This window comes from Haliotis rubra, unplaced genomic scaffold (assembly GCF_003918875.1).
Source record: "Haliotis rubra isolate DU_JTF1 unplaced genomic scaffold, ASM391887v1 Scf1092, whole genome shotgun sequence".
In the NCBI taxonomy this organism is placed as follows: domain Eukaryota; kingdom Metazoa; phylum Mollusca; class Gastropoda; order Lepetellida; family Haliotidae; genus Haliotis; species Haliotis rubra.
Window position 1 is genome coordinate 180,079 of NW_025764995.1, and position 14,056 is coordinate 194,134.

The 14,056-nt window shown below is 43.8% G+C and overlaps 1 protein-coding gene across 2 annotated transcripts in view; it reads left to right on the plus strand.

The window, feature by feature from the left end:
- Positions 1–14,056, plus strand: part of LOC124283372 — a 155,394-nt gene that overhangs the window by 78,892 nt on the left and 62,446 nt on the right. The window contains exon 2 of one of the 2 annotated variants that reach the window (XM_046719412.1): positions 8,806–8,874. The exons of the other annotated variant lie outside the window; for it this stretch is intronic. Within the exon in view, the coding sequence (XP_046575368.1) occupies positions 8,806–8,874 (69 nt within the window). The remainder of the gene's footprint in view (positions 1–8,805; positions 8,875–14,056) is intronic. 2 annotated transcript variants of the gene reach the window in all.

A 14,056-nucleotide genomic window follows, 5' to 3' on the forward strand; every position in this document is an offset into this window, starting at 1 on the left:
TATTCTCTGCTCTGGTAGCTTCAGCGTTATTCCAAGTCTACGATCAGAAAACGGTGAACTATTAATCATAACACATAGATATACTCATGACAATCGTTGACGTTTGCCATTATGGATTATGGTAGAGTGTATATGTCTCAGGTTTATACAATAACAAGCAGTTAATATCTATCACATTACAACCTTTCAGATCGTCTTTCTTCATATGACTATGGTAATTCGCCCTCTGATCTCTCTGAGCTATTAAATTATGTGATACAGGTAGGAATTTCATGAACAGAAATTATTTTGTTAAGTTTTCAACTTCTGAAGAAAAAAATAAGTATACAGTAAAGCACAGACGGCTACCAGGACGAGACGCACTCGCACACGCACGCATACACACACTAACACAGAATGTGTTTTCGGCTGGGGATCAGTGTGTTTGTCTACTCACTCTCCCACTCGCTCGCCCAACCAATCAACCAATCGACCAATCAATCGACCAATCAACCAACCTACCAATCAACCAAACAAACAAACAAACGAACGAACGAACGAACGAACGAACGAACGAACGAACGAACGAACGAACGAACGAACGAACGAACGAACGAACAAGCAAGCAAGCAAGCAAGCAAGCAATATATCAATCCTTTCAAGACTGACATTCATCTTAACCACTGCATGCGCATGTATTGAGCATGGATTAGTGCGCTTCATAAACTGGCTAGTTGGTGCGTCGTACAACTAAGCTCACTCACTCATGTACTGTAAGACTGTTTACAATTTCCTACACCAGCACAGGTATGGCTATGTTCTTTTCATTGCGATCACTAGTGTTTTAAACGTGTTTAACATTCCTTCCGGAATATGTGCTGAGGGTTAAACGGTAACCGTAAACAGGGATAAACTGCAGATGCGAAAATCTTCCGATAATCTAATATTATCTCTACCAAAAGCAAAGTCACATGTTCGATTGCGAGAATATCATAAAAATGTGTATAAGAATCAGGCTGAGCATATACCTTGCCCAACACGCCCAAAGTGTTCGCGAAGGCTGATCGTATACCGTGCCAAACACGGCCAAAGTGTTCGCGAAGGCTGAGCGTATACCTTGCCCAGCAAGGCCAAAGTGTTCGCGAAGGCTGAGCATATACCTTGCCCAACAGGGCCAAAGTATTCACGAAGGCTGAGCATATACCTTGCCCAACAGGGCCAAAGTATTCATGAAGGCTGAGCGTATACCTTGCCCAACACGGCCAAAGTGTTCGCGAAGGCTGAGCATATACCTTGCCCAACAGGGCCAAAGTATTCATGAAGGCTGAGCGTATACCTTGCCCAACACGGCCAAAGTGTTCGCAAAGGCTGAGCGTATACAGTGCCCAACACGACCAAAGTGTTCACGAAGGCTGAGCGTATACCTTGCCCAATACGGCCAAAATGTTCGCGAAGGCTGAGCGTTTACAGTGCCCATCACGGCCAATGTGTTCACGAAGGCTGAGCGTATTCTTTGCCCAACACGGCAGTCAAAAACACATGCAAGGGCAAATCAATGTGTTCACAGTGTATAATGTACAGGTAACCCGGTCGATTTGGAATATACTCCTGATAAGAAAATACGTATGGCGGATGTTCATACCTCATATCACACGTTGTTCATCGGAAACGGGATCATACAACTGATTCAGCGTCAATCAAGCATTCAATGGATATGGGCATAAAAACACATCAGATGAAACTCCGAGGCCGTGTTATATTGCAGATATTAATGTCATTTTCCTATTCCCCGTGAAACAGGTGGCAACACGCGTCGCTGTGGGGAATAGTCGTCAACACTGCCTGCCGAGATCTGAATGAAGTTGATAGCACATACCCTAGACATCATCTGTCAATGTGATCATGTTAATAGCTGCCTTGTGTCTACTGGGCATTGACGTGACCCCGCCATCTCATTCTGTATACACCAGCTTCCTGGTATTACCATAATGAATTACTGCGGGCATCGACGTGGAACCGTTGTTTGGCTTGTGAGATAGCAGCTGCATTCGTCCTTATTTTGATCCTCGGTTTGGCAGGACCTAGCGTTGATACAGGTTTTGGTAAAGAGAAATTTGTGCTAAAAATGAAACATCTCTGGGTCCTGATCCATAAAACGTTCGTAGCTGTACAACATTTGTAAGGTTATGATAAACCACAGAGTTACGACAGGTCGTAATGTTACGAACGCTTTGTGGATCGGGACCCTGATTCACAAGACGTTCATGGCGCTACAATATTCGTAAGATTATGATAAACTACAGAGTTACGACAGGTCGTAACGTTACGAACGCTTTGTGGATCGGGACCCTGATTCATAAAACGTTCGTAGCGCTACGACATTCGTACAATTATGATAAACAATAGAGTTATCACAGGTCGTAATGTTACCTAAACCCTAGGCTACCCCCACCGCTCCGGCATGCCTCGAAGCTACATCGTAAATAACCGACTGATCCGTTGGTTGGTTTGGTTGTTGTTTAACGCAGTCATGTCCCGGCTATATGGCGGTTGTCTGTAAATAATGGAGTCTGGACCAGACAATCCAGTGATCAACATCATGAGCATCGATCTACGCAATTGGAATACGATGACATGTGTCAACCAAGTCAGCGAGGCTGACAACCCAATGCCGTTAGTCCACTTTGTCATAAAGCTCTCCGATGTTTAACAACAAACTTTAATTGACTTTCCTTTGCATGTGTTTAGGACTGGTGCCACGAAAGGATTCAGGATACGATCACCTATTTACAAACACCAAGTTTCATCTCTTTTAGTAGTGAAACATCATGTGGAAACATAAAGTAGGAAACGCTTAGTGGACTCTTATAGCAAAGATTTCTTATGATTGTGGGGAAGGTTCTGCCGCTTTAATTGAAGTTGTAGACGAATTAATCTTAAAGCCTAATGAGCCCAACCTCAAGTACATAACTAAAAGTAATAAAATTACGGAATTCAGCAGCATTAGAAAATTGACGTTAAAGATATCCTATTATTTATCTCTTAAGGATTCCACTTCAGGAGCATCTAATTCGGGATGGTACAATTGCTTGATTGATTGACCTCTGCCAGTCGATTGTGCTTGTCAGCAAACAGACTCTGGATTGCTGTCGACCAAATTGCCCATTGGAATTGTACGACACACTGGGTTAGTAACGAGAACTCGCGAGATTTCTATAAGCCTAACAACCAAGAATCAATCGCAAATCACACGACTGCTAGAAATGCCAGGAGACGTGACCGTTTTTTCATGAGGGAAAATTTGATTACATGAATTGAGAGATGAAAATAAACTGGTAGGTTTGTCTAAATAGTCTCGATGAAGATATTTCGATCCGAGCTTGCAATCGATTTGATTTTGTTGTACGTAAGCCACTATTGTAAAGATACGTGCCGGAGAGGGACGAAACTGTGGATGTAATTGGACACAGCTAGACGCTGGTCGCAGACAAGGTTCCCTGCTGTAACCGCCGCTCTTTAATATAGACTATGTATTCTATGTTATAGCACGCCCCTGATTGCTGATTGATTTGTAATACTACGAGATTGGTGATTATAGTTAGTCTGGCTCCCGATAGGGGCACTCAGGAGGTTCAGAGCCTCTTAGAGGCTGACCTGAGGCGCGTCTTGAACACGTTCTAACATTCAGCCTACCAACGTGTACACGCCAAGTTTAACGTGACCTTTAATGAAGCGTCTGCATGGAGTGATAGCATGTCGCGGAACATCTATACTAGATGAGTTCACCTCGGCCATTTACCTTCTTTGATGAATTATTAAAAAGCTATTCTTTCTACTTCCAAAATGTATTAGGAAAGTATTAGACTGAAATACCCGCTATGCAGGAATCAATATCTGGGAGATAGGCGATATATGTAATTCTTCTACTGAGTTCGATGTATGTATGTATGTATGTATGTATGTATGTATGTATGTATGTATGTATGTATGTATGTATGTATGTATGTATGTATGTATGTATGTATGTATGTATGTATGTATGTATGTATGTATGTATGTATGTATGTATGTATGTATGTATGTAATGTATGAATGCATGTATGTGTGCATGTGTGCGTGTGTGTGTTTGCGTATCTCTGTCACCACAGTAACCAACACATTGCCTTCTGTCTATGTTTACTTTGAACTATATATTGTTCTACAGACGTTGAGAGCTTAATAACATATATTCTCTATATTATATCATGTAATTCCTGCCCGCTTCACAGTATTACCGAGAAACATAATTTATTACATGCTAGAGGTCAGCAGTCACATGACAGTCACATGATGTTTATCAAACCGTAAAATCAGATAGAGATGGATAGTTATTGTGAACGACAATGTTTGTTTGTTTGGCATGTACGCCATTTATCGTGGTTAATCTGCAAAACTCTTGTTGGAGTTTTCACAGTCGTCAGAGGCAGTTCCTTCTCTTTATTACCCAGCACAAATGGAAAAGAAATTCGAACGTGTACAAAAGCCATTCATAGGGAAAGCCAAAAAATCGATTTTCTGCAGATAATTGTGTAGGCCTGTCTTAACCCAACAGTGTTTCTGAATGGTAGGCGTAATATGAAGTTTACGACATATCGATCAAGTTATGTAAAGCTATGCGATAGAAGAGCACCATCTATTATTCGTATGGGACTTTCTTAAAATATTGCTAAGAGAACTGAATTACTCATCTTAAAAAACATGTTTGTCTTGAACGAAATTGGTAAAAGTACCCAGACGTGAAAAGGTCGGTTGTATTGAATCCACTCTGGTACGGCGGAATGTAAGCTGTAACCACATCTAGCCTCTCCGTAGTGGTCTCTGTAGTGTCTTAAGCCCATCTTACCACATCTAACATCCCTAGTACATCTAGGCCCTCTAGACTATGCAGTCACTTAAACCCTCTCACATCTAGCCTCTCCGTAGTGGTCTCTGTATTGTCTTAAGCCCATCTAACCACATCTAGCATCTCTAGTACATCTAGCCCTCTAGACTCTGCAGTCACTTAAACCCTCTCACATCTAGCCTCTCCGTAGTGGTCTCTGTAGTGTCTTAAGCCCATCTAACCACATCTAGCATCTCTAGTACATCTAGCCCTCTAGACTCTGCAGTCACTTAAGCCCTCTCACATCTAGCCAATACCACATCTAGCCGCTTTCGTCTCTGGCCCTTCTCGTATCTCCAGCCTCTCGCCTATCCCGTCTTAGTAGCCTATTCTTCCTAGGCCCTGGAGGTCCATGTGGACATTTGCTTCTTATTTCTCTTGTCATAATCCTATGATCGTCGTTTCGAATCCTGATTTGCTCTGATATTGGTTTCATGCTTCCCAGCGTCGTGTTCGCGTGTTTCATATGAACGTCTGAGACTTGCCTTCACTCTCGACTTTCCATTACATTAAGTTGATACACATTTCAGTATATAACTGAAATACATATTCAAAACCGAAGTCACTCACTAATGCACACAAACCAAACCACTCACTCATTCAAAACTTGTCCCCTGACAATATATTTACGATCAAACTTTCTAGAATTTACCGAAATAAAATTCGGTATATTAGATGCTGTAGGAATGTCACTGCGTTCCCCTGGCCTAACACATGTCATCGTATCCCAATGCGCAGATCGATGTTCATGATGTTTATCACGGGATTGTTTGGTCCATACCGCCGCCATATGACTGGAATATTGCTGAGGTAAACAACAAACAAACAAACAAGCAAACCCCTGGTGTAATTCCGATGACTACAGTATATTTGATTGCGACGAGCTGACTGATATTAATGTTTATATGTTTATAGCATTACTAACATTGTCCGGAGTTGAAATGCAGACATAGCAGTACTTTCCATCAGCACTGGTGCTAACGATTTGGCATTAGTTTTCTGAGTCCCGTTACACAAAGCGACCGTAGCGCTAAGATGATCGTAGCTCCATACTTTGACATAAACTTACGACAGTCATAGCGCTAAGGTGATTGTAACTCCCATACTTTGAAATAGACTTACGACAGTCGTAGCACTAGGATGATCGTAACTCCATACTTTAACATAGACCTACGACAGTCGAAGTACTAAGATGATCGTAACTTCCATACTTTAACATAGACTTACGACAGTCGAAGTACAAAGGTGATCGTAACTCCATACTTTAACATAGACTTACGATAGTCGTAGCGCTACGATCGCTTTGTGAAACGGGGCCCTGCTAATTTAGAAAATTAAGAATGAAAAAACTTGGGAAAATACCACCGTTTGTTGTGGGTTCTGTCTGTCTGTCTGTCTGATCCCTTCCTTCAGTTTTACCTCAAGAGCTCTGTGATGTATTTCTGTGCTAGTTTAACGTGACAGCCTTACGCCGATATGCTAACTCAGCCGCCATGTAGATATGCAAGGGAAATGAATCGCAAGATGCCGCCATCTCTTTCACTGCCTCGTTAGCAACACGATTGGTTCCGTGGAGCAAAGATCACGTTGTCCTCGACAGGAATGTATCTCAAAGGGGAATATTGTTGCTGCGTGTCTACGTCAGGTTTTTCATGACATTTGTATAATGACAGCTACGGGGAAATGGCGTTTTTTAGGTAACCTCTGAAGTTTTTGTCAGTGTTTTTTGTTGCTTCTACATTTCGGATGTTATCTGGTTTTATGGAAGGTCAAAACAACTAGAGATCAGGTCACTGTTTCCTTAAGGTCATAGGCGGAGGGGTAGCATTGTGGTTAAAGTGTTCGCTCGTCACGCCGAAGACCCGAGTTCGAATCCCCATGTGAGTACAATGTGTAAAGCCCATTTCTGGTGTACCCCGCCGTGATATTGCTGGAATACTGCTAAAAGCAGCGTAAAACTAAACTGACTCACTCACTCACTCACTCACTATTAGAAATGCAGGATTTGTTCTGGCAGACGCATGTGAATATTTTCATGAAAACACGAGTCATGATCTTCGCTTTCATCATACCAGCACAGCACATTGTCCCCATCGACAAAGACTGACATTTAGTTCAGAAATACATCTTGTCTAAAACTACATCATAAATAGATTTAAATATGACCAAATGGGTCTCAGAACTCTGCTTAATTCCAATAACTTAGGCACTGTAGACTTGGCAATTATTCTAGACTTGAGTTCTAGACCTGAAGTTATTCTCGTGGGTCTTGGAGACAGACTGCTGTTACCATAGCAACAAGGGTATAATCTTTTCTTTCACCATAGAAACTCACCACTCTCGTGGTAAGATTGAATATATCAGAATTATTAGATGCCGTGATTCTTAGCACGATTTAAAGACTTTTTAACGTAAAAAAACATCTCACAGACAGAATACTGTCCTCGGTAATCTTATTTCGTGGTATAAAAACACGAAAGCTCAACTGGAATCGAAACTAATTTCATCAAGCCGTTATTTTCGCAACACCTGTCCAATTGGATTAACACGTAAGAAAGATATATTCCCTTCTGTCGGGAAATCTAGAAACCCACAAGGGTTTACAGTACGTGTGCCTGTCATCTCAGGATACAATTTAGTTCAATTTTAAAGCAGCACTTTTTACCAAGAAATCAGTTACGAGTGGTATGACGTAATTCGTCCTAACACGCTCATCGACAAGGATGTATACAGCTGCAAGACTGAGTCGATGGCAACTACGTCAACTCCGACGACGAACTGACAGAAGCCTGTTAGAGTTATTGGCAGTCAGCACCAAAATGTCAAGTGAAAGAAATTTGAAGAAAAAATATATATCTAAATGTAGGAATATTTTCTAAAACTGATTTTCTGGCTGGCTGGTTGTACGTAGTGAGAAATGATTTAATCATATTTCTCTCATTCGTTTCAATACCATATATTTCAGTGTATATTGGCTGCTACAATGTGTCACTCTAATGTTTAGAAGTAAGTATTTAGATATAGTGCTGATGTTTGAACACTAATGTTTCTTACTAATTTCGGTTCCTGATAAGGGGCGGTGGGGCAGCCTAGTGGTTAAAGCGTTCGCTCGTCACGCCGAAGACTCGGTTTCGATTCCCCACATGGGTACAATGTGTGAAGCCAATTTCTGGTGTCCCCCGCCGTGATATTGCTGGAATATTGCTAAAAGCGGCATAACACTAAACTCACTCACCAGTAACATATGGCAAAAACATATGACAGCAAGAAGGTTGTAGATGCTTTTTTGATGAAACGTGTTTTGGTAGGACTCATTCCATCTGTGAAGGGGCGGTGGGGTAGCCTAGTGGTTAAAGCGTTGGCTCGTCACGCCGAAGACCCGGGTTCGAATCCCCACATGGGTACAATGAGTGAAGCCCATTTCTGGTGTCCCCCGCCGTGATATTGCTGTAATATTGCTAAAAGCGGCGTAAAACCAAACTCAGTCCGTCAGTCCATCTGTGAAATAAAACTCAGTTTAGCTCTGCTAAAGACACAATGCCACACAATCAGATGAGACTACTGAGCCGCACCTGAGCTTTCCATGAGCCAACGTGAAGCGGTCCTCACAAAATGCACTGACACGCTTTCAGACCTGTTTAACAGGTACGTTACTTAACGGAACGTTCGTTCAGAACGAAACACGCTTTTTCAGGAGTGAGTGAGTTTAGTTTTAGCAATATTCCAGCAATATCACGGCGGGGGACACCAGAAATGGGCTTCATTGTACCCATGTGGGGAATCCAACCCTGGTCTTGATACAGCAGTAACGGTTTTCAAAGGGGCTCTACCTACACACTCCCTCACTCACTCAAAACATGCGCTTGCTGAATTTGTATCTACAGAAACTCCTCATTTGCTTCTAGATCATGCCTGGCAGGGTGGAGAGCGCCGACCTTCCCGCGGCCTTGGAGACAATGAAGTGCCAGATCAAGGTACTTTATGTGTCGTAAAAACACCACAGTGTATTCTGTTGTAAAGTCCGGATTCGAAACACATACCTTTTGATAAAACAGGGCGCCTTTACCGCATGGTCAAAGATAGTCCATCCGTTCGAATCCGGTGTAAGATTCCGATGCAATCTGTAACTAAAATGCACACGTATATTGCGCCCTTTTCTGAAGCTCCCGGCCTGTCGCCCCTTCGTAGGTCCTGTGCCCATTGTTGTCTCGTCATCATGCTGCGACTAAATGCTCTATGCTTGCCTCCACATTGTATGTCAAAAATAGACAAGGTATTACTTCCCTGTCTTTGCTTCCCCATACTGTTCAAGACTAGGTCATAGTATATGTTGTTTGCTTCTCCATTTTAATTCAAGTACAGACTAGGTGATCGTGCCCCATACATGCCTACCCCATTGTGCTTCAAGGTAGTCACCCGTGAAGAACCGGGTTAGAATTGATCTTCAGTAACCCCTGTTGTCGTAAAAGGTGACTAACGGGATCGGGTGGTCAGGCTCGCTGACTTGATTGACACATGTCATCGTATTCCAATGGCGTAGATCGATGTTCATGCTGTTGATCCCTGGATCGTCTGGTCCAGGTCTGATTCTATACAGAGTATGGCGTAAAACTAAACTCACTCACTCACTTTAAGGTAGCCATTGTCATTGTGATCGATACGTAAGATGTCTGACAAGAGACTACGCAATATTATTTATCCATGCTATATATTTCAAGAGCAGACCGGGTAATAGTGTCCTATGCCTGTCTTCTTACGACGTTTCAAAAGCAACGAAGGTAAAGGTGCCCTTTGGTTGTCTTTCCAGTTCTCGAAATTGGATTATAAGGCAACCGTAGGTCATTGGTTCCTCTTTTATCTCCCTATGGTGTTTTCAGAGCTCACAAGGTAATGATGCCCTATTCTCGTCACACCATTGTGTTTCAAGAACACACAAGGCAATAGTGACCTGTTCTTGCCTCACCATTGTGTTTCAAGAACAGACAAGGCAATAGTGACCTGTTCTTGCCTCACCATTGTGTTTCAAGAACAGACAAGGTGATAGTGACCTGTTCTTGCCTCACCATTGTGTTTCAAGAAGAGACAAGGCAATAGTGACCTGTTCTTGCCTCACCATTGTGTTTCAAGAAGAGACAAGGCAATAGTGACCTGTTCTTGTTCTCACTATTGTGTTTCAAGAAGAGACAAGGCAATAGTGACCTGTTCTTGCCTCACCATTGTGTTTCAAGAAGAGACAAGGCAATAGTGACCTGTTCTTGCCTCACCATTGTGTTTCAAGAAGAGACAAGGCAATAGTGACCTGTTCTTGCCTCACCATTGTGTTTCAAGAAGAGACAAGGCAATAGTGACTGTTCTATTCTTGTTCTTGCCCACCATTGTGTTTCAAAAAGAGACAAGGCAATAGTGACCTGTTCTTGCCTCACCATTGTGTTTCAAGAAGAGACAAGGCAATAGTGACCAGTTCTTGCCTCACCATTGTGTTTCAAGAAGAGACAAGGCAATAGTGACCTGTTCTTGCCCCACCATTGTGTTTCAAGAAGAGACAAGGTGATAATGACCTGTTCTTGCCCCACCATTGTGTTTCAAGAACAGACAAGGTGATAATGACCTGGTCTTGCCTCCCCATTGTGATTCAGGAACAGAGTGGATAAAAGTGCCCTAGACTTGTATCCCCTTGGTATTCTGAAGCAAAGGTGCCCTACTCCTGCCCCCACGCTACACCCACGCTTTTCCCACCGCCACCCCAACCCCTTTTCCCTTTTTGTTCCAAGAGCAGTGTAGGTAATTGTGTCGCTGTTTACGCACACACGCACACACACGCACACACACGCACGCACACAAACACACAACTCCAACTTAACCCAACCCCCTTCATGATAGGGTCCAGGAAAACGGTCACCAGTGTATTTATGATTATGTCAAGGCCAACTTTGACCCTTACCGCTTACAAAGTCCCATTCAATATAGACTAGATGTTCCTAGTTTGCAAACGCTCGATGTCAAGCACTCAATTACTTACAGACCTATATGGCTAGAATATTACTCACTGTTAAAACTCCACATCCAGCTTCACTTCTTTTCATATTTCTCGAGGAGAACAAAAAATGTTAGATGTAGTTTGTCGTTTATTAATAGAGACCATTCGTTACTGTAGCGACGAGAATACTTGGCTCAGCGACAGCTTCGCGATTTGGAAGAATACTTGACCGAAAGGAACTTGTGGGTCATTTGAGACTTTTAGCTGGTATTTTAGCTGAAATTGTTCAAATGATCAGTGAAGGGTCTTTATCTGTCTGAGTTACGACATGTAATGATTGTCTGGCTTCACTCACTGAGTTGTTGAACGCGTTCCAATTTCACTTTAGCCATAACGAGGCTCGTGGGACAGCCATCTTGAAACTTCGATGTCAGCATTCTTTAGATTTGCCTGTTCTCTCTTTTACTCGGGGAAATTAACATTTTAGGCCTTCGACGTGTATAATTACTTATGTGCACGACTACAATGAAAATATTGATGCTGAGTTGTAAAACTGTTCGATCGGTTGTTCAATTCCCTGATCACGACTCGGATTATTGATAATGTATTGGGATGGATATCCACTCTAAAACATGCGGCATCGTATCACGGTGGGCTAGCTCTGTAAGACAAATCGGACTTAGACACGCAGCCACACGCACACGTACGTCGTTATGTAAATGAAATAATACTGAATGCCGAGTGAAACCCCACCTTACCTTCACCCTCACGCTCATCTTCACCTTAATCTTCACCTTCAACCTCAACCAATACCCACCCTCACCATCAGCCTCAGCCTCATCCTCTCCTTCAGCCTCACCCTCACCTTCACTTTCACCCTCACCTTCACCCTCACCTTCACCTTCACCTTCACCTTCACCTTCACCTTCACCTTCACCTTCACCTTCACCCCACCCTCACCTTCACCTTCACCTTCACCTTCACCTTCACCCTCACCCTCACCTTCACCTTCACCTTCACCTTCACCCTCACCCTCACCCTCACCCTCACCCTCACCCTCACCTTCACCCTCACCCTTCACCCTTCACCCTCACCCTCATCCTCCTCACACCTCACCCCTCACCCTCACCCTCACCCTCACCTTCACCTTCACCTTCACCTTCACCTTCACCTTCACCCTCACCCTCACCTCACACTCACCCTCACCTCCACCCTCACCCTCACCCTCACCTTCACCTTCACCTTCACCTTCACCCTCACCCTCACCTCCTCCCTCACCCTCACCCTCACCCTTCACCCTCACCTCACCTTCACCTCACCTTCACCTTCACCTTCACCTTCACCCTCACCTTCACCTTCACCCTCACCCTCACCCTCACCCTCACCCTCACCCTCACCCTCACCCTCACCTCACCTTCACCTTCACCCCCTCACCCTCACCTCTCCTCTCCCCCTCACCCTCACCCTCACCCTCACCCCCTCACCCTCACCTTCACCTTCACCTTCACCTTCACCTCCACCCTCATCCTCACCTCCACACCCTCACCCTCACCTCCACCCTCACCTCACCTTCACCCTCACCTTCACCTTCACCCCTTCACCTCCCCTCACCCTCACCTTCACCCTCACCCTCACCCTCACACCTTCACCCTCACCCTCACCCTCACCTTCACCTTCACCTGCACCTCCACCCTCACCCACTCCTTCACCCTCACCTTCACGTTTAATTCACCCTCACCTTCACGTTTAATTCACCTCACCTTCCTGTTTTATTCACCCTTACCTTCACGTTCAATTGACCCTCACCTCCCACCCTCATGTGTCAGCTTATTGCACACAAGCTGCGCAGTTGTGACGTGTACAGGGTTATTACGTGTACAATTACGACGTATGTTAAATCGTTAATCCACAAGCTCCCTGTATGCACGATCGCGACGTTTTAGCCTCCTCTCGCCACAAAGCCAGAGACCAGAGCAACAAGAGCTTCTCTATCCCCAAGAATACCTCCAAGCATTTCACCGCAGAGCAATAAAAGCCTAGGAATAAATTGATAGGTTCCACAGAGACCAACTTCACCTTAACCCTCGCGTTAAGTTCCACGATGCCCAAGATAGGGCTGCAACCCACGGTCTTAGACACTGGATGAACATCGCTTAATTGCTTGTTCCGTAGAGAACTTAATAAACGAGCCTTAATAAGCGTCTCGTACGGAAGCCTAAGGGCCGATGAGCCATGTACGATTCTATCTTATTCATTCTGTAGATTCCAGCCTTCATTACGAAAATCAATTATGGATATCGATCAGTTGCTCGACTACTGGACAGTAAGGCGATGGCGTGTTTAAGAACTATACCACCTAATAACGAGTTCAAATCGGGCGAATCTCGTTCCGATGAAACCGTTTATTAAGGAAGGGGTCGTTTATTCGAGGATTTAAAGTACTGGAATGAATAGATATTCTTGGAAGATGTATGAAATACAGGCAAAGGTAGTTGTTAAGGAATATGTACGGGACGTTCTGGAACCAACAAATAACCAGCGCAAACATGAAGCGGGGTAATAATCTAGTCAAGGTTGCCAGACTTCGATGGTAGAACTTCTTATATAAATATAATGATGATGTTCAGTGTGCACCACATGGCACAATGCATACTGAATCAATACAGCCACACCAAGGCAAGGGGGCATGGTACACAGGATTCATACACATTGAACTTGGGAATCGAACCCAGGTCTTCAGTATAACGAGCAATCACTTTGAACATTAAGCTACCGTACCACCGCTGTAGGCATTGAGCGAATCTTACACCAGAATGATCGATAGGCATATGTTGATGTAATGAAATTGGTTCACATTAAGTTAAGTTAATGTTGTTATAAGCCGCAATCAGCAACATCTCAGCTTCATCATGGTTGGCGACATGGACGTCCTCGAGCTGCGGGCGTGGATATCGGGCGTGGCTGCGGGCGTGGTTCATAACAGGTCCCGACGCCATCGCAATGACAGACGGGTTACGTATTGTGTCCATCCGATACTCTTTTTTGGCGTTTTTATTAAGAAACATGGATCCTATTCTGGAATCCCTATGGGAATGTTTTGTTATTTGAACCCGTGACGATCCGGGTTAGAACTGGTCTTCAGTAACCCATGCTTGTCGTAAGAGGTGAGGTGAGGTGAA